Raw genomic sequence first — 21,687 nt, forward strand, 5'->3', positions numbered from 1 at the left:
CAGCAACAGGCCTACTGTTTGTGTTCTTGAAGATGTGTGTCTTACGTTCTCTGGGTCTGAACACATCATATGATAAGTCTACCTATAATCGTTTTCAGGCAAAATGTCCACAATTGAAGTGCATCCAAGCCAAAGTACTGTGCTGTTAAACATGCCGTAACTTTCCTGTCTCTTTTATGTCAACCTAAAATAAGGAAAGGCAACACTGAAATTCAAATAAATTAATTTATCATTGATATTTTTCCGGGCAACAATATTTTGGTCTTCTCTCTGTAAGAAAATATTGACCAATTCCCATGGAAACTATGTCATTGTGCCTTGAGGGCTCAGCAACTCTAGAGTCCAGAGGCATGGGAACCATGATGGCCATGCCATACATCTCGGGCCAGGTGGTAGACGCTGGACGCTCCCATTTGCAGAGCAAATAGCCTGATTTAGTTTGGGGTGGTCTGCCGTCCGTGCTAGGAGCAAGGCTCAGATTAGAGGCTCTGAAAGCTGTCAGATCATCCGTTTGTGGATGCCTGCCACAGCATGTTCAAAGACACGCATAGAGGGCAGCGCTGATAAGCAGTCAATGGAAATGTGCCACATTATGTGATGCACAGCTAACTTTCTAGCCTCCATGTTTTGCAATAGTTGATGCCTACAATGAAGGCACAGAAATGTAGGTGTAACTGTCGGTCACCACTTCCATGGGCTGTGAGAAGGGTCACATATCCAGGGTACCTTTGGCCTTGATTATTACAATCGTATAAACTCGTCAAACCAGAAAAGAGGATGGCTGTGTCTGAATATGTGTACTTTGTATTCTAAATACTAAGCTGATTGAGTATTTGAAAATAGAACGTTTGAGAGTATGTGATATTCCGAAAATTAAGTATGCTTTAAAATGCCAGCATCTCATACTGATTTTGGCTTTTCATCAACACTGAACAAATATGTAAAACGCAACATGCAACAATTTCAAAGATAGTACTGAGTTACAGTTCATATAAGTAAATCAGTCAATTGAAATAAATTCATTTGGCCCTAATCTATGACTGGGAATACTGATATGCATCATTTGCCTCATGCAGCACGTCTCCTTCGCACAGAGTTGATCAGGCTGTTGATTGTGGCCTGTGGAATGGTCCCACTCCTCTTCAATGGCTGGATATTGGCGGGAAATTGAACACGCCGCATTACATGTCAATCCAGAGCATCCCAAACATGCTCAATGGGTGACATATCTGGTGACTATGCAGGCCATGGAAGAACTGGGACATTTTCAGCTTCCAGGAATTGTGTACAGATCTTTGCGACATGGGGCCGTGCATTATCATTATGAAGTCTTGAGGTGATGGCGGCGGATGAATGGCACGGCTGAATGGCAGTCCGGGTGGCTGGTCTCAGATGATGCAGGTGAAGAAGCCGGATGTGGAGGTCCTGGGCTGGCGTGGTTACACGTGGTCTGCGGTTGGAGACAGTTTATGGTAGAGAAATTAACATTCAACTCTCTGGCAACAGCTCTGGTGGACATTCCTGAAGTCAGCATGCAAGGTGTACCTGTGTAATGATCGTGCTGTTTAATTTAAGATGACTTATGGAATTGTTTTAAGATGGTCATACCATGGATCATTTAGGTATTTGATTTAGAGTTTTAGGACCCCTTTAGGTGTGAAAAAGACATTTAAACAAATAATTTGGCCTTTACTACCACCCACAGAAACACATTGAGTAACACATTCATAAATGGCAAAAAAGACAACCAAAAATAAATCACAAGGAATAAGGTTTTGCAGTGTCTGTCCTATATCTAGGAGATATAAGAAAGGAAATATGTATATACAGTACCAGTCAAAAGTTTGGACACACCTACTCATTGAAGGGTTTTTCTTTATTTGTTCTATTTTCTACATTGTAGAATAATAGTGAAGACATCAAAACTATGAAATAACACATTTAGAATCATAAAGTAACCTTTTTTTTAACAAATCAAAATATATTTTATATTTCAGATTCTTCAAAGTAGCCACCCTTTGCCTTGATGACACACGATTGACATTCTCTCAACCAGCTTCATGAGGTAGTCATTTGGAATGCATTTCTATTAACAGGTGTGCCTTGTTAAAAGTTCATTTGTGGAATTTCGTTCCTTCTTAATGCATTTGAGCCAATCAGTTGTGTTGTGAGAAGGTAAGTGTGGTATACATAAGATAGCCTTATTTGGTAAAACACCAAGTCCATACTATGACAAGAACAGCTAAAATAAGCAAAGAGAAACAACAGTCCATTACTTTATGACATGAAGATCAGTCAATGCGGAAAATGTCAAAAACTTTGAAAGTTTCTTCAAGTTCAGTAGCAAAAAAAATCAGGATGAAACTGGCTCTCATGAGGACCGCCACAGGAAAGGAAGACCCAGAGTTACCTCTGCTGCAGAGGATAAGTTCATTAGAGTTAACTGCACCTCCAATTGCAGGCCAAATAAATGCTTCACAGAGTTCAAGTAACAGACATCTCAACATCAACTATTCAGAGCAGACTGTGTGAATCCGGCCCTCATGGTCGAATTGCTGCACAGAAACCACTATTAAAGGACACCAATAATAAGAAGAGACTTGCTTGGGCCAAGAAACACGCCAATGGACATTAGACTGGTGGAAATATGTCCTTTGGTCTGATGAGTCCAAATTTGAGATTTTTGGTTACAACTGGCATGTATTTGTGAGACGCAGAGTCGGTTAACGCATGATCTCTGCATGTGTAGTTCCCACCATGAGGCATGGATGAGGAGGTGTGATGGTGTGGGGGTGCTTTGCTGGTGACACTGTCTGTGAGGCAGAGTTAACCATCATGGCTACAACAGCATTCTGCAGTGATACGTCATCCCATCTGGTTTGCACTTAGTGGGACTATCATTTAATTTTCAACAGGACAATGACCCAACACACCTCCAGGCTCTCTGTAAGGGCTATTTGACCAAGGCCAGTAATGAAGTGCTGCATCAGATGACCTGGCCTCCACAACTACCCGACCTTAACCCAATTGAGATGGTTTGGGATGAGTTGGACTGCAGAGTGAAGGAAAAGCAGCCAACAAGTGCTCAGCATATGTGGGAACTCCTTCAAGACGGTTAGAAAAGCATTCCAGGTGAAGCTGGTTGAGAGAACGCCAAGCGTGTGCAAAGCTGTCATCAAGGCAAAGGGTGGCTACTTTAAAGAAAATCAAATATATTTTGATTTGTTTAACAATTTTTTGCTTAATACATGACGCCATATCTGTTATTTCATAGATGTGATGTTTTCACTATTGTTCTACAATGTAGAAAATATTTTAAAAATTAAGAAAAACCCTTGAATGAGTAGGTGTGCTAGAAACTGAAGTTGGCGGTACTGACTTGAGACGAGTCCCCTGGCGACACTTGTGGGTGTCGTAAAACAAAACTGAGACCACCATAGTATTCATGAGAGTCTCGTGAGATATTTCCATAGAGTGGTCATAGTAGTTTGTATTTATCCGTTGGGATGCTACAGACGTTTTCGTGAGAAGACCAATCTAGCTCTGCCACCTTTCACCTCAGATGGGGGAGTGCGACATCGGCAGATGCGGTAGATTGAGACGCATCCAATGGAAAACTAATATCTCTAGCTTAAACTGACTGATTTTTATGGGGATTTTGTTTAAATGTCACTTAGTTTGATGCACCGATGCGTCAACCGACTCTAGGGGGATATATTCAGGGCCCTAAATGTGTGGCTCAACCAGTTGTTGGAGGAAAATCGAGAAGTCATGGACACGCTTTCTCATCACTTTTTCTAACATGCAAACTTCCCTGCTATAAATGACCTCATGTCTGCTGTCAGTTCAGTCTCACACTTCTGTTACTGGTGATTGCAGCTGGCATGGTGGAGGCTCCCTGTGCAAGGACTGAGGATTACTGGCTCCTGATTTAGATGTAGGCTTCCTATTCTGGCCTAGCCACACGTGCCGTAACTGGATCCAGCCGGCCTGAGCGTGTATCTCCCACTGGGCCTGGAGGATCCAGACTGAGATCCAGTCCCACAGTTTTCACTGTCCAGTAATCCAGGTGTGTCAGTCTGCTCCCTGTCTCTGCCCCCCTGATGAGAGCATAGTGCTGCCACCAATGGGGCTCACTGTGACCGGAGCAGGCCAGGCTGTTCTGAGAAGAGGCTCATCACGCCATGCACAGGAAGCACGCGGTACCTGGCACCCCATCATCAGTACAAGAACGCTGTCTGCCAACTTGGCAATAGGTATGCATTTTGCAGACAGCCCCATGCCCTCGTCCTACTCTAAATCTGTTAGGAGATTAATCAAAGCTCAGAATATGCACTGAGTGTACAAAACATCAGAACACCCTTTTTCCCTCAGAACAGCCTCAGTTCGTCGGGGCATGGACTCTACAAGGTGTCGAAAGCGTTCCACAGGGAAGATGGCCATGTTGACTCCAATGCGTCCCACAGTTGTGTCAAGTTGACTGGATGTCCTTTGGGTGGTGGACCATTCTTGACACACAGGAAACTGTGAAAAACCCAGAAGCGTTGAAGTTCTTGACACACTCATACCCGTTCAAAGGCACTTAAATCTTTTGTCTTGCCCATTCACCATTTGAATGGCATACATACAATGTCTCAAGGTTTAAAAATCCTTATTTAACCGGTCACCTCCCTTTCAGCTACACTGATTGAAGTGGATTTAACAGGTGAAATCAATAAGGGATCATAGCTTTCACCTAGACTCACCTGGTAAGTGAGCAGGTGTTCCTAATGTTTTGTTTACTCTGTATGTACGCTCATATCTAAGGATGATCCTGAAAATAATGTGTATGTCAATCATACAATGGAGTGCAGCAGGGGACAGGCCAATATTCTATGAATTCTTGTGAAATCTTTGCTGACGTTGGTGGTGTTTCACTGTTCTGGTTTCTATGATTTCATCTCACCTTAGAGAGTGAGTCACCAACTATCCAGCCACCAGCTTGATGAATGTCAACATCAAAGTGTTTTGGAATCCATAGCTGTCCGGTCAACATGATAAGCCTATTTGACAGGTTGTTAACAACACGATGCCTCTGTCTGTCCTCGGCTGTGTCCTAATCCTTTGGTCTGCCCTTATAAGGATCCTAATACTTTGCAGTGGGTACAGATATTTTTTATCCATTATAGAATAAGGCAGTAATGTAACAACATGTGGAAAAAGTCAATGGGTCTGAATACTTTCCGAATGCACTGTGTACATAAAGGCTTTTCCAAAGTCATGACACAGCTGCAATTGGAAAACATGGACTGTTCTCTCTTTTCTCATGGACTGTTCTCTTTGCTCCTGTCCGGCAGGCGGTACCGAAGCATCGGGTCTCGGACCAAAAGGCTCAGAGACAGGTTCTTTCCCCAAGCCATAAGACTTTTCAATAGACAGCTACCACTGTACTACCTGCACAGACTCTATGCTCATCCACAGGTATTTATTATGGATCCCCATTAGCTGCTGTTATCGTGTGCGTGTGTGTGTGTGTCTACCCACTAAGGCTCACATGCCTACAGGCACACACTGACACTCTTCTCTCTCACACACACACACATGCACCCACACTCACATCTGACACCACACACTTACACATCACCATGCACAGACCCACTCACCACATACGCTACTGCTATAGTGATTACTAACTTGAAACACTACAGCGATTCACACACCAGGAAGCTTTTAACATGGAACTGCTTGGTGGTACTTGGTCGTATGCAATACTGTAGGTGCCCTCCCTATAAGGCATGCGGGAGGTGGGCCTATCTATAGCGCACTGAATGGAGGGTGATTCAACCCCTACAGATCACGTGAGCACTCCTTTTGGCATGTATCCAAGGGTGATGCAAGAGGACAACAAACAAACAACTCCCACCAAATGAGGCCCTTCTCAGTTTTGGGTGGGTTTTATTTTATTTTATTTTACCAGGCAAGTCAGTTAAGAACACATTCTTATTTTCAATGACGGCCTAGGAACAGTGGGTTAACTGCCTGTTCAGGGGCAGAACGACAGATTTGTACCTTGTCAGCTCGGGGATTTGAACTTGCAACCTTTCGGTTACTAGTCCAACGCTCTAACCACTAGGCTACCCTGCCGCCCCTAGGGGCTTTGGGAAGGGGTAGCACCATAGTTCATGGAACTCCACCACCCTCTCACCACACGTCTTTATGAGAGACTGGTGAACTCGATAATCAGTGCATAAAGTCTCTTCCCCGAGCTGCGGTTATAAATTACTCTCACCTCAATTTGTCTAGGCATGAGCTCTAAGACTTTTCCACCAGCTCCTCGGTGCAGAATGGTCAGCTGCGCTGGGTGGAGACAGTGCAGGGCTAAAAAAGGTTTATGTTCAGGGCCAGGGTCAGTTCTAATCCGAAGGTAAAGTCACCCATACAGTTCCAATCCCAATGTGGATAATCATAATGAGTTTAAAGGGCCCCTCCAGTTAGGTAATGGATGGAGTTAATGGATGTATGTAACTTCATGTATTTGTAACTGAATACACAAGCCTATTATACCCCTAATTACAATCAACTGTTCTAGAAGAAGGATGGTTTTGCAACACGCTTATATAATACAATTTGCCATGATGAGATATAACATAAGCCTTGACATCTTGACGGTAAGTGAGCCAGTGGATCCTTATAGTGGAATTGTACCTAATGACAGATGCAGGACACACATAACAGGATGTACATTATGGTAGAATGTATTGCTTCTCAAGACAGGCATGATAGTAAGATGAGGCCTATGTTGTGGTTTCTAGTCAACCATAAAGGTTGCCCCTTAGGGCACAGTAAGTCTACCCTGCTAGACCTTGGTAAGAGAAAACCAGTGGGATGGTAGCCATGCTATTTTCGTTGGCTAGCATGGAGCAGCTCCTGTGAAATGTCCAAGTCCAAAGCCTTTGAAATCCAGCTTGAACCAGCTCTGCCACTCTTAGAAGTTCCTGCCTGTCTGCTGAGAACAGCTGGCACAATGTCCCGGCTGTCACGGTTCACACGCACAACTTCCAACTCACAAAATCATATGACATGAAAATGGAGTAACCACAGTACCAACTTTACTACATTTCAAAACATTGCTTTGGGATTTGAGCTAATCAGATTTTCCAATATGATTGAAGGTCACACAGATTGAAAGATCACTGCACTGTAAAGGGCCTTCTTTTTTAAACCAAAACCATCTGATCTTTTAATGCCATCTAGAGAAATGGGTTACATTTCACAGCATAGATTTATGTCCCTAGGACACAACTGTTGGCCAAGACTGCGCTCCTGCACTGAACTCCCTGAATGGCTGGATACTATTGGCCCAGTGGTTCCTGAACGTCCTGTATGGCAAGATACTATTAGTCCAATGGGTCCAGGCAAGTGAGTGTAGATCAGATGTCAACCATGTGATAGGGTTACTGTTTGCTCTAATAGCAGAGATGCTACGGTCAAAATATTGATCCTTCCAAAGTTTCAAGACCGGTCACAATAAGAATAGATACAGTAGTTGTTCAAGCAACCAAAAAGTATGTTATCCTTTCATGGCAAATAAAATAACTTTTGAAGACCTTGTTTGTCTGCTATTTTCTTAATGTCAAATAACGTGTCCTAAATTCTCGTACATTACCTCTGTTGAAATAGTTCAAGTATTCAGGTTTTTGTTGTTTTGAGGTGAGAGTTCTTGAACCATTCCAAAGTAACAAAAACAAAATGTCAAACTAATTCTGAAAATCACATTTAAGCCATGTGACTCGACATGTGACTCTCACACTGTTAACCACCATGACCATGTGTCAGTGTTGTCGCTTGTGAAATTCCAAAAAAGGCTGCCTGACCTGAAACCAGGGGCCATAAAAACACATCTACACTGAACTGTAAACATTTCATTTCCCTCAACTGTTAATGACAGTTTGTTCCTCTGCTGATGTTGATCATGGACATTTTGATGTGATGTGGTATTAGGCATGTTGGGCAAGCTCCATTAAGACCCCAATGTGTTTGTGCTATGGGGATAGGGGTGGAGGCAGTGTCAGTGTCAGGGGTCATAGTGGGAGGAGCCTGGCCTGGCAGAGACCACTCCGTTCCAAGCTAAAGTCACTCGATATGAGGGATGACGGGCACCAAAATAGCCCTCCAGAGTGTATATAGGGACCCTCTCCCACCTGCTCCATCAGACCACCAGCCTGTACAAAGCCAGAGGAAACTGTAGTGACATACAAAAGGACGGGAGAAACAAGACAGGAGGCACGAGGAAGAAATCCAGAGAACCAGAAGGAAAGAAAGACATAAAAAGAGGAAGTTTGGCCAGTGTGAATTGACTTTGGGAAAGTTTTGGTACTCTGCAGAGAGAGTAGCGGTGCTAATCTGGTTGGAAACTCAAGGATCAGAAGGAAGTGAAAAAAGTCAAGGAGGATAAGCGTGAAAAGGACAAAGGAATTAGTTTCCTGGATTGCAAAGTTTTCTTGGATTTCTCCCACCCCTCCTCCTGGGCTGAGCGCATAGGGGGAGGAAGAACCGTGTTGACCGCAGGGATGAAGTATAGCTACCAGCTACCAGTGTCATCGTACACCACGCGATATAGTCAGTACACACCAATGACGTACACACCAACACACTACACCCCCAGCAATTACACACCTACGCATTACACCCCCAGCAATTACACACCTACGCACTACACCCCCACCAATTACACACCGACGCACTACACCCCCACCAAATACACACCCACTTCATATACCCAAACAAAGTACAGCTCAACTCACTACACCCCCACAAGCTACACCCCATCACTTTACACACCTACACACAAAATCAGTTCCAGTTACACCCCTTCGTACAGCAAAGGAACACGCTACAGTGCTGCTGCACGTCACACAGCACAGATACCTGCACAGCAGACTCCTGCACCTCTACCACTCAAGCCAGTCCGGGCTGTACACTTCTCCAATGACATTATCTTCCAGGACCTTGTCCGACATGGTGAGATGGAGCAGATTGGACGCTTTATGAGAGCGAAGAAAGTACGTCTGCATACCCTGTTCCCATCTGGTGAGTGAATCTACAAATACGTAAGTCGCTCTGGATAAGAGCGTCTGCTAAATGACTTAAATGTAATGTAAATGTAATAAAGACAGGGAAAAGTGTTGAGAGATTGACAGGAGTTACCACAGCAGGCAATGGCACCTACAACTGTCTGCATGAAAATATAGTCACTAACTACAACAGCTTATTTTTCGGAGTGATATTGTGTTGACAAATATAAAACTACTGAGAGGTTAAAGGGTCTCAAATATTTATTTATATTCTAAACCAGTAAAAGAATAAAGGCTCTAAATAATTGTTTGACAAATGCATAGTGAAAGTTCAGAAAAGTTCTGAAGTTAAAAGCAGGGGTTGAAATGACAGAAACGCAGTGTAAGAGTATGTACAGTGCAGCTGAGCCCTCTTCTGACTGTGCCCATATATGGTGCTCTGTGTACAGGTATGGCAGCACTCCATGAGGCCGTACTCACAGGGAACCTGGATTGCGTGAAGCTGCTGGTGAGATATGGATCTGATGTCCACCAGAGAGATGAGGACGGCTGGACGCCGCTGCACATGGCCTGCAGTGATGGCTTCCCCGAAATCGCCAGGTTGGTGTACAAATGAAACACAAACTCATAAAACGTCCACAGAAATATTTCCCTACAGTCCGGAGACCCCAAAACACAACATTCAATTGATCTATCATGCAACGTTGCTGCCTCTTCGAGAAATAACTCTTCTGACAAAAGGCAGGTAGTGAACCATACTGACCTCGGTGACCTGATTGAACCAGACATATGCAGCATTTCATAGCCAGTGTGAATATAGACAATGAAGACGCCTTGTTTGAATGTGACTTGTGCTGAACAACACTGTATTTTGTCCCTCCTTAGCTACCTGCTCTCTCTTGGTGCCAGTGCATTTGCAGAGAACGAGAACGGGGAGAAGCCAGCGGACCTCATTGACCCAGACTGTAAGGAGCTGGTCAATCTATTTGAGGCAGGCTCTGTGTAACTCACTGGCCACCTACAGAACAGGACCTGAAGGAGCATGATGTGGACAGATGGATAGTGTACCCTGGTCCTGAGACTAGCTTCTTGGAATGGAAAAGCCCAGCCAGAGAGAATTAGAAAGTCTGGGACAAGGGACCAGGCCACTTTTCCTGCTACAGAGCACTTGTAGCCTATTGTTTTCTAAATGCATAATTGTGACTCACAATGCTTTTTGGAGCGGTTTTGTACATCAAGTTGGACAATACTTTGTAAAGGTTATTATTTTTTGTATCTTTTTCATTCTTTGCTTAAAAGAAGTTGGCTACTTTTTGTTTGGTGCTTTTCCACAAAAACATGCAAATCAGTCTTGTCACTTTAGTTGTCACAAACAGCATCTCAGGCTGTTCATAGCACCAGCAGCTTTCAGTTTCCCAGATCATGTAGCACCACATACCAAAAAATATAGTGTGACACACCACAGTAAACTGTTATTTAATCTGTGTAATGAATCAATAGGGTATGTCTTCATTCTGATTACCCAATGAGATCATCCAGCCCAATTATGTGATCAATCTTCTAAAAATCTGACTGTCCATTGCTTGAATTTTCCACAAAACTATGCAGCATTGAGGATAGTTCCTGCATATGGGCAGAGACTATTTTCAACTCACTGCTTCCAAAATACAGATAGAGTACAGACTGTATTTGGCAATGTTCTCTGCATTTAGCCTGTGTGTTAATGGCTTGGGAAAAGTTGTGTGTATCCTCTCTGCTGAGCAGAGAGAGGGCGTCAATAGCAATTCACATAAAAAAATTACATTTCATTTGGTAGGCCAGAGATCATTGGAAAATAGCTACTATGCCATACACGCACTGGTGCTGCTGTATTGGCATTTTTCCTATTATGCTTGGCAGTTGTTATTTTCTGAAATAGTTAACAGTGTTGCTGAAAGAGTAAGTGGTATTCTGCCCATTTCAACTAATCTAATGAATTTCACCAATGAACGTCTTATTTTTTTACAAAATATTTTCATAAAGGTGCTTTTTATAAATATTGATGAAATTAATTGGTGAGGACGCAACTCTTTTCTATCTCAATGATTGACTCTTGATGGAAAACTCTACGTAGCCTATTATAGGTTATGATAAGGGTAACGAGCTGCTAATTCACATAATTTCATTAAAATAACGTTTTTACGTTTTTAAACAGTAATTTCATATCAACCTGAGGTTTATGTTTAGGCTTAGTGTGGCGTTCACATGCTGTCAGAAATCTCTGAAGTGTGGAGTTCTGACTTGGAAGTTTCACTTGAACGACCCTCAAGTCGTACGGTGAATCCCAAACCAAGCCCTCACCCCTACTAACTAACTCATTTATAGAGCCCTCAATTTTATGTGTTACTGATCAAATTCAGAGGGTTACTTCAAAAGTGGCAAGGGGACCCAATGAACCAATCTACTTCGGGATACACTTGTGACTTGAATGATGCAATTACACAGGTATATAATAATACAAGCATACAATTTTAATGACAAAATTCCATCATGTTTCTTCCAATGAGAAAACATTTATTTTGTTTAGGGTCAAAGTAGTCAGATGGGGTGGTGTGTTTTGGGGGATAGTGTATAGATGTGCAGGTTTAGATGGTGGTGCAATTGAAGATTTTCCCATTCCCTTTTCCCTTTTTTGTTTGTGACCAAAATGTGCAATCTGCACTCTGACCTGCGAAAGGCAGCAATACACAACACAGCGTCTACTCTGCTGGAAAACCACATGAAGACAAAGAAGAAGTTTGAACACGGTAATACACCTTTGTCGGAGGACTGGGCGAGCAAGAGGATGGATGGCGAGAGGAAGCGAGGCAGAAAGAAGGGTGCGAGGTGCAAACCTGAACTGACGGTGAACACACAAGATGAGTACTTTCTCCTTTAGGTTAAGTACAGTAGAGAAAAATGCATGTTACGCACCTGAAGATCCTGAGCAGTCGACGGATAATGATCTTGAAATTGATCCTGACATACAGTGGGGAGAACAAGTATTTGATACACTGACGATTTTGCAGGTTTTCCTACTTACAAAGCATGATAGGTCTGTAATTTTTATCATATGTACACTTCAACTGTGAGAGACGGAATCTAAAACAAAAATCCAGAAAATCACATTGTATGATTTTTAAGTAATTAATTAGCATTTTATTGCATGACATAAGTATTTGATACCTCAGAAAAGCAGAACATAATATTTGGTACAGAAACCTTTGTTTGCAATTACAGAGATCATACGTTTCCTGTAGTTCTTGACCAGGTTTGCACACACTGCAGCAGGGATTTTGGCCCACTCCTCCATACAGACCTTCTCCAGATCCTTCAGGTTTCGGGGCTGTCACTGGGCAATACGGACTTTCAGCTCCCTCCAAAGATGTTCTATTAGGTTCAGGTCTGGAGACTGGCTAGGCCACTCCAGGACCTTGAGATGCTTCTTACAGAGCCACTCCTTAGTTGCCCTGGCTGTGTTATCTTTCGGGTCATTGTCATGCTGGAAGACCGAGCCACGACCCATCTTCAATGCTCTTACTGAGGGAAGGAGGTTGTTGGCCAAGATCTCGCGATATATGGCCCCATCCATCCTCCCCTCAATAAGGTGCAGTCGTCCTGTTCCCTTTGCTGAAAAGCATCCCCAAAGAATGATGTTTCCACCTCCATGCTTCACGGTTGGGATGGTGTTCTTGGGGTTGTACTCATCCTTCTTCTTCCTCCAAACACGGCGAGTGGAGTTTAGACCAAAAAGCTATATTTTTGTCTCATCAGGCCACATGACCTTCTCCCATTCCTCCTCTGGATCATCCAGATGCTCATTGGCAAACTTCAGATGGGTCTGGACATGCGCTGGCTTGAGCAGGTGGACCTTGCGTGTGCTGCAGGATTTGAATCCATGACGGCAGTGTGTTTGCATATGTTTGATGCCATTCCATTTTCTCAGTTTCTGACATTATTATGAACCAGACTCCTATGCCACATGCGCTGCTACTACAGTCTATTATCTATCCTGTTGCCTAGTCACTTTACCCCTACTTATATGTACAGTACATACAGTTGAAGTCGGAAGTTTACATACACTTAGGTTGGAGTCATTGAAACTTTTTTTTAATCACCCCACAAATTTCTTGTTAAACTTCTTATGGCTGCAATCCCGTTAACGGAAGCGATTTGACAACAGCCAGTCAAAGTGTAGGGCGCCATTTTCAAAACATCAAAAATCTCATAATTAACATTTGTTAATCCCACCACGGTGTCCGATTTCAAATATGCTTTACAACAAAAGCACCACAAACGATTATGTTAGGTCACCACATAGCCACAGAAAAACACAACCATTTTCTTTCAGCCAAAGAGAGGAGTTTCAAAAAGCAGAAAATAGAGATAAAATGAATTACTAACCTTTGATGATCTTCATCAGATGACACTAATAGGACTTCATGTTACACAATACATGTATGTTTTGGTTGATGAAGTTCATATTTATCAAAATATGAGTTTACATTGGCGCGTTACATTCACTAGTTCCAAAAACATTAGGTGATTTTGCAATGCCACATAATTCAACAGAAATACACGTTATACACATGGAATTATAGATATACCTCTCCTTAATGCAACCGCTGTGTCTGATTTCAAAAACACTTTACGGAATAAACCAGCCATGCAATAATCTAAGACGGCGCTCAGAAATATTTGTCACAATAGCCACCATGTTGACGTCAACATAAACAAGAAATTGCATGATAAATATTCCCTTACCTTTGATGATCTACATCAGAAAGCACTCCAGGAATCCCAGGTCCACAATAAATGTTTGTTTTGTGAGCGCGTTTGGTATACATATCCAAACGCTCATTCTGGTCAGCGTTATATCGGACAAAAACTTCAAAAAATTATATTACCGGTCAAAGAAACATTTCAAACTAAGTACAGAATCAATCATTAGGATGTTTTTAACATATAGCTTCAATAAAGTTCCAACCTGAGTACTCCTTCTTGTCTTCATGAGCAATGGAACGCAAGTGACTGCCATGAGGAATAAGCATGATCAGAAAATGGCTGATTGCCAGACACCTGACTGATTCTGCTATCATTCACTCCCACAACACCATAGAAGTCTCATTATAATTTCTATTGATGGTTGACATCTAGTGGAACCACTAGGCAGTGCAACATCATTAATATCTCAGGGGGATTTCATTGGGGACTCTGGTGAATACATACAAAGCTCAGATTTCTGACTTCCTGTTGTGATTTCAACTCCGGATTTTGCCTGCCATATGAGTTCTGTTATACTCACAGACATAATTCAAACCGTTTTAGAAACTTTAGACTGTTTTCTATCCAATACTAATAATATGCATATATTAGCAACTGAGACTGAGGAGCAGGCCGGTTACTTTAGGCACCTTATTCATCCAAGCTACTCAATACTGCCCCCCAGCCATAAGAAGTTAATTAATTAACAAACTATAGTTTTGGCAAGTCGTTTAGGACATCTACCGTGTGCATGACACAAGTCATTTTTCCAACAATTGTTTACAGACAGATTATTTCACTTATAATTCACTGTATCACAATTCCAGTGGGTCAGAAGTTTACATACACTAAGTTGACTGTGCCTTTAAACAGCTTGGAAAATTCCAGAAAATCATGTCATGGCTTTAGAAGCTTCTGATATGCTAATTTACATTATTTGAGTCAATTGGGGGTGTACCTGTGGATGTATTTTAAGGCCTACCTTCAAACTCAGTGCCTCTTTGCTTGACATCATGGGAAAATCAAAAGAAATCAGCTAAGAACTCACAAAAACAATTGTAGACCCCCACAAGTCTGGTTCATCCTTGGGAGCAATTTTCAAACGCCTGAAGGTACCACGTTCATCTGTACAAACAATAGTAGGCAAGTATAAACACCATGGGACCACGCAGCTGTCATACCGCTCAGGAAGGAGGCACGTTCTGTCTCCTAGAGATGAATGTACTTTGGTGTGAAAAGTGCAAATCAATCCCAGAACAAAAGCAAAGAACCCTGTGAAGATGCTGGAGGAAACAGTTACAAAAGTATCCACATCCACAGTAAAATGAGTCCTTTATCTACATAACCTGAAAGGTTGCTCAGCATGGAAGAAGTCACTGCTCCAAAACCACCACAAAAATGCCAGACTACGGTTTACAACTGCACATACTTTTTGGAGAAATGTCCTCTGGTCTGAAATAGAACTGTTTGGCCATAATGACTATCGTTATGTTTGGAGGAAAAAGGGGGTGCTTGCAAACCGAAGAACACGATCCCAACCGTGAAGCACGGGAGTGGCAGCAATCATGTTGTGGGGGTGCTTTGCTGCAGGAGGGCATGATGCACTTTACAAAATAGATGGCATCATGAGGTAGTAAAATTATGTGGATATATTGAAGCAACGTCTCAAGACATCAGTCAGTTAAAGCTTGGTCACAAATGGGTCTTCCAAATGGACATTGACCCCAAGCATACTTCCAAAGTTGTGGCAAAATGGCTTAAGGACAACAAAGCCGAGGTATTGGAGTGGCCATCACAAAGCCCTGACCTCAATCCCATAAAACATTTGTGGGCAGAACTAAAAAAGCGTCCGTGAGCAAGGAGGCCTACAAACCTGACCAGCTCTGTCAGGAGGAATGGGCCATAATTTGCCCAATTTATTGTGGAAAGCTTGTGGAAGGCTACCTGAAACAAATGTTTAATGTTTAAATGCCAAATACTAATTAATGTATGTTAACTTCTGACCCACTGGGAATGTGATGAAAGACATAAAAGCTTAAATAAATCCTTATCTCTACTATTATTCTGACATTTCACATTCTTAAAATAAAGTGGTGATCTTAACTGACCCAAGACAGTGAATTCTTACTAGGATTAAATGTATTTGGCTAACACGGAACCCAAACCGGCTGTGCGTGTGCGCCATCGTGCATACATTTATTTTATCCCCCTACACCAAACGCAATCACGACATGCAGGTTAAAGAGACAAAAAGTGAGTAAAAAACACCCTAAATATGTTTAGAACCACAAATGAACTGCGATTCTTTTTTTTTTTTTTTTTACGTCACAATTCCAACCCTCCTTCTTTATCTGGGCTTGGGACTGGCAAAAGTGACCCAAAAGAGACACTCTGGCAGAGTTATTTAGTTTTTATTTGATTTTTTTGTTTAGTTTTTTACATTTTCATCCCGCCCTGAATGTCAGCCAGCGGCGATTTCCTGCATGCATGATTCATTTTCAGTCTGGATGCAGAGGGGTGAACATCTCATGCGCTGACTGCAGCTGGGAGAGACTGCTGCACGAGGACTGGGCTGCCTGTGAAGCACCCGCTGCTCGTTGAGAAGAGTAAGAACAATACGTGCTTTCACGTCAGAGTCTCCAATAACACCAGAAAAAGTCGCTAGATTTGTCGCTAATCGCTTTTTTGAAAATGTGTCGCTAGATGGGTCTGAATACTCGCTAAATATAGCGACAACGTCGCTAAATTGGCAACACTGCTTTGAGCCCCACAGTGGAGGTGTCATAATACCCATAAAACCTAGCGTCAAACAGGGAAATGGTGTGGGGCTCTATATCGGCGTTACTCTGGACCCTGATCTCTCTTTTGAAGAACATGTCAAGACCATTTCAAGGACAGCTTTTTTCCATCTACGTAACATTGCAAAAATCAGAAACTTTCTGTCCAAAAATTAGGCAGAAAAATGTATCCATGCTTTTGTCACTTCTAGGTTAGACTACTGCAATGCTCTACTTTCCGGCTACCCGGATAAAGCACTAAATAAACTTCAGTTAGTGCTAAATACGGCTGCTAGAATCCTGACTAGAACCAAAAAATGTGATCATATTACTCCAGTGCTAGCCTCTCTACACTGGCTTCCTGTCAAAGCAAGGGCTGATTTCAAGGTTTTACTGCTAACCTACAAAGCATTACATGGTCTTGCCCCTACCTATCTCTCTGATTTGGTCCTGCCGTACATAACTACACGTACGCTACGGTCACAAGACGCAGGCCTCCTAATTGTCCCTAGAATTTCTAAGCAAACAGCTGGAGGCAGGGCTTTCTTCTATAGAGCTCCATTTTTATGGAACGGTCTGCCTACCCATGTCAGAGACGCAAACTCGGTCTCAACCTTTAAGTCTTTACTGAAGCCTCATCTCTTCAGTGGGTCATATGATTGAGTGTAGTCTGGCCCAGGAGTGGGAAGGTGAACGGAAAGGCTCTGGAGCAACGAACCGCCCTTGCTGTCTCTGCCTGGCCGGTTCCCCTGTTTCCACTGGGATTCTCTGCCTCTAACCCTATTACAGGGGCTGAGTCACTGGCTTGCTGGGTCTCTCTCATGCCGTCCCTGGAAGGGGTGCGTCACCTGAGTGGGTTGATTCACTGATGTGGTCATCCTGTCTGGGTTGGCGCCCCCCCCCCTTGGGTTGTGCCATGGCGGAGATCTTTGTGGGCTATACTCAGCCTTGTCTCAGGATGGTAAGTTGGTGGTTGAAGATATCCCTCTAGTGGTGTGGGGGCTGTGCTTTGGCAAAGTGGGTGGGGTTATATCTTTCCTGTTTGGCCCTGTCCGGGGGTGTCCTCGGATGGGACCACAGTGTCTCCTGACCCCTCCTGTCTCAGCCTCCAGTATTTATGCTGCAGTAGTTTATGTGTCGGGGGGCTAGGGTCAGTTTGTTATATCTGGAGTACTTCTCCTGTCCTATTCGGTGTCCTGTGTGAATCTAAGTGTGCGTTCTCTAATTCTCTCCTTCTCTCTTTCTTTCTCTCTCTCGGAGGACCTGAGCCCTAGGACCATGCCCCAGGACTACCTGACATGATGACTCCTTGCTGTCCCCAGTCCACCTGGCCGTGCTGCTGCTCCAGTTTCAACTGTTCTGTCTTATTATTATTCGACCATGCTGGTCATTTATGAACATTTGAACATCTTGGCCATGTTCTGTTATAATCTCCACCCGGCACAGCCAGAAGAGGACTGGCCACCCCACATAGCCTGGTTCCTCTCTAGGTTTCTTCCTAGGTTTTGGGCTTTCTAGGGAGTTTTTCCTAGCCACCGTGCTTCTACACCTGCATTGCTTGCTGTTTGTGGTTTTAGGCTGGGATTCTGTACAGCACTTTGAGATATCAGCTGATGTACGAAGGGCTATATAAATAAATTTGATTTGATATTGACATGCTATTTTTTACTTGTTATCGTTAACTCTTCATTGTTGGATAAGGACCCATAAATGTAAGCAGTTCACTGTTAGTCTACGAAGCATGTGACAAATAATATTTGATTTGAGTAGTAGGCCACTACAGGGTTACATGGCGTCTCATTTTCCTTTTATTGTGAACAAATGTGAAATGTACTTTCCAAACTGTGAAAGGCAGCAATACGTAACCACGTGTCTAGTCTGCCGGAAAAACACACGAAGAAGAAGAAAGCAACACACATTTCTCAATCATTATGATATATTTTCAACAAGATGGTGGTGTACACATTCTTTTGATTACTTCATGGAGCCCCAAAAAAGTATTTAATTTAAAATTGGAGCAATTTCTAAATTTAAACGAACCCCCCTGCAACTAGACATGGACATTTAGATTAAATGCGTTCTTCCAAGTCGGGAACTGAGGAAGCATCATCAAGTTGGTCGAAAATTATCTGTGCTACACTTAACATTACCTACCTAATAACGCATATAAGCCAGCTGGAACAGTAATGGTCTGACTAGGTCTTGGTGATATTTTTAATAACTAAGGTGCATTATGATGATGATTTGTAATTGCTAGGGTGTATTTTTTTAGGGCCTATAAACTCAGGTAAGGGTATTTTTAGCCAATGCTTTTTCTAACTTATTCTCAAGCTGGTCTATGGTCTGTTTTATTTAAACAAGTACCAAAAAGACCCGATCAGAGAGGGTAAATGTTGGAGAGAAGGCATTCATAGAATCATCACTTTGGGATTTTAACATTATTTTCAACCAACAAACCTATTAAGTTTTGTTTACTTCCGTTTTAAATTACTTGCCCAGAAATGATTGGTTGGCATTGGTAACCGTTTTAGCCGATGGGAGGCCTAGCTCGCTAACGCTAGTTACATCTTGTTGGCTGAATAAAGAAAGCGAAAGGAAGCCGGATCTAAAGACAGGTTTGTAAACATAGTTTACATCTTGGTAATTTTTGGATTATTTCAAGATGGCTTTTGCTTTCTTAATTAATATGCCACTGCTGTTGGAAACATTTAATTTGTACTATTGTCTGGATATATTCAGCTCGATAAAGTTAAATGGCTTAGCTAATAATATTAGATGTTGATAACGTGTAGCAAACATTCGCTAGATAGCTTATTCGGTACCATAACGTTAGCTTGATAGTAGCTAACGTTATCCTTTATCTGTCAGCCAGTACTTCAACCGCAAGCTAATTTCTAATCAACAAAAATGTCAATTTAAAATATACGATATTGGGTAACGTTAGTTAGCAAGCTAGGTGCTTCATATTTTACGAGTCGCTGGTCAATATGAGTTTGCTAGTATAATTTATTGCTAGCTATTGTTAGCTGTCTTAGCTAATGTTAGATTAGCTCGCTTGTGTAACGTTAAGTGTCAGATACAAACATGTAAACATTGAAGCATAAGTAACATCAATAAGTAAGCTAATGCCGGTAGTGTGGCATCCAATGTAGCTTTCTGGCTGTGTAGTTAAGTAACTGTATTTTGCAGTCTGTTTTTAGCTAGCTAGCTTTCAAATGTCAACATTCCTCTATTGTTTGTGATTGGTGTCTTTATTTAGAATGAATCATGTCACGCCTTGTTTCCACCACTAGCTATCCAACAGAGGATCAGGAAGGTGCATACTCTCTCAACCCCCCCCCCCCAATTATTAATGAGAAGGGAGCAAGAGACAGACTGCACACAGAATGAGGTTGGAAGAGAGTTGTTTACCTGTTATGATTGTATTGTGTGGTAACTGTATATCAAGCTGTATCTTGTAGAATTAGGTATACTGCATGCATGCCAGAAAAACGTATGTTGTGTTTTCCAGCCTGTCTGTTCTGTGTTTTCATTCTTTCTTGCTGTTTTGCTGTTTGTTTTATTTGTTTTTTATTTGTATCTTTGCTGCTTTATAGCTCAACTGCTCCCAGGATGGTGAACAACTACAAGCGGACTTCCAGCCCTCGGTCTCCTACGAACAGTGGGGAGCTCTTCACTCCAGCGCATGAGGAGAATGTGCGTTTCATCCACGACAGTGAGTCTGCCTCAGAAGGCCGATCTCTTACTAAGACTAGCCCTTAACGTCTCTCACCTGAGTAGGCTTATATGTTGGCCATCAACATGATCCAAAGCTCCTTACAGAGCCCCTGTACCACTGAGCTCAGATGAGCCATTTGGATGGAATGTGGTATGTAAGGAGATGGTTGAAAGCTGGCATGTGTATGCTCCTTTACAGCCTGGCAGTGTGTGCTCAGAGACATCCGGTCACCACAGAGCAGCGAACGCAAAGACCGTGGACCACAGGAGTATGTGGAAAAGAACCCAAATCCCAACTTAAATTGTAAGTGACTTGATGTATGGTCCTTCTGTAGCTCAGTTGGTAGAGCATGGCGCTTGTAACGCCAGGGTAGTGGGTTCGATTCCCGGGACCACCCATACGTAGAATGTATGCACACATGACTGTAAGTCGCTTTGGATAAAAGCGTCTGCTAAATGGCATATAACTATGTATCTGAGTATGTTTGTCATTTAAACAGGCTATTTACTAGATTTGTCAAAAAGACAGAGTAGTAATGTTATTTTTATCCTTTCTTGCAGCTTTCACACCAGTTGACCTGAGTGACCTCAAGAAACGCAACACACAGGACTCCAAGAAGTCCTAGTCTTTCTCTTTATAGCCAACAGCTTTTTTTCTGCACCAATTATCCTTGAGAACTTTCTCTTCCTCTGTCAGCCAGCAAGTCAACTTTTTGGCCATTCCTGCCCAGAATTCCAGTCCTCTTTCTGCCCACCTGGACTAACAGCTTGCCCATTCAACAGCAGTGGGCTGATGTCCTGACAACCACAACATTTTTGGAGTTCCTTATCCACCCCCCCTCCTCTTTCTCTGTCCAGGCTCAATCTTTTCTTACCCTACCTCTCATCTGGTTGACGTGGAATGCAAGAAAGCTGGCATTTGATTTCCAGGGATTCTCTCTTACGGTTCTTGGTTTTACAGCCATGAATTTTTCATATTCACTATTTTTTTAATGTGAATGGGATTGATGCAGAGTTTCAATGAACTATGGTGACATCCTGATGCTGAAGTACAGATGGTGTAAAAATTCTTCATGGGACACTTTAAAGGACTGCAGTCTTAAATATTAAGTTTTATTTTCAATCTACAAAGGATAACGCTGAAGGGCTGACATTCTTTTTTGGAAGATAGTTGAATTGTAGATGTATTTGGAATGGAAACTGATTGTACGGGTGAGTTTTGGAAGCCAAAAATTCTTTAGGATAAATGCCAACATTTTTCATATAAATTCATGCCCCTAAAATGGACTTCAAGTAGACATCGCCACATTGACTTCCCAGCCTTGAAAAAAAATATTGAATAAAATACTTTTACAGTA

At 42.5% G+C, this 21,687-nt stretch overlaps 2 protein-coding genes across 5 annotated transcripts; both read left to right on the forward strand.

Annotated features, from left to right (window-relative positions):
* The first annotated feature begins 8,178 nt into the window (after positions 1-8,178).
* On the forward strand, positions 8,179-10,362 carry LOC118365591 (protein phosphatase 1 regulatory subunit 27-like). Of its 2 annotated transcripts, XM_052491312.1 has the most exons (4): positions 8,180-8,598; positions 8,985-9,069; positions 9,503-9,653; positions 9,939-10,362. In XM_052491312.1, exons 2-4 carry the CDS (start codon positions 9,006-9,008, stop codon positions 10,057-10,059), a joined length of 336 nt encoding a protein of 111 aa, XP_052347272.1. In that variant the 5' UTR covers positions 8,180-8,598; positions 8,985-9,005; the 3' UTR covers positions 10,060-10,362. The 2 variants fall into 2 exon arrangements, with proteins under 2 accessions (XP_035603821.2, XP_052347272.1); XM_035747928.2 differs by having other exon boundaries at positions 8,179-9,069.
* Positions 10,363-18,558: 8,196 nt separating this feature from the next.
* LOC118365592 (mapk-regulated corepressor-interacting protein 1-like) lies at positions 18,559-21,687 on the forward strand. 3 transcript variants are annotated; one of them, XM_035747930.2, is made up of 6 exons: positions 18,559-18,899; positions 19,112-19,227; positions 19,906-20,003; positions 20,209-20,327; positions 20,529-20,633; positions 20,891-21,687. In XM_035747930.2, the coding sequence occupies exons 3-6, from the start codon at positions 19,999-20,001 to the stop codon at positions 20,953-20,955; spliced, it is 294 nt and encodes a 97-aa protein (XP_035603823.1). In that variant the 5' UTR covers positions 18,559-18,899; positions 19,112-19,227; positions 19,906-19,998; the 3' UTR covers positions 20,956-21,687. The 3 variants fall into 3 exon arrangements, with proteins under 3 accessions (XP_035603823.1, XP_052347273.1, XP_035603822.1); XM_052491313.1 differs by lacking the exons at positions 18,559-18,899; positions 19,112-19,227 and having other exon boundaries at positions 19,263-20,003; XM_035747929.2 differs by lacking the exons at positions 18,559-18,899; positions 19,112-19,227; positions 19,906-20,003 and having other exon boundaries at positions 20,017-20,327.

Source organism: Oncorhynchus keta, chromosome 32 (assembly GCF_023373465.1).
Source record: "Oncorhynchus keta strain PuntledgeMale-10-30-2019 chromosome 32, Oket_V2, whole genome shotgun sequence".
NCBI classification, from domain to species: Eukaryota; Metazoa; Chordata; class Actinopteri; order Salmoniformes; family Salmonidae; genus Oncorhynchus; species Oncorhynchus keta.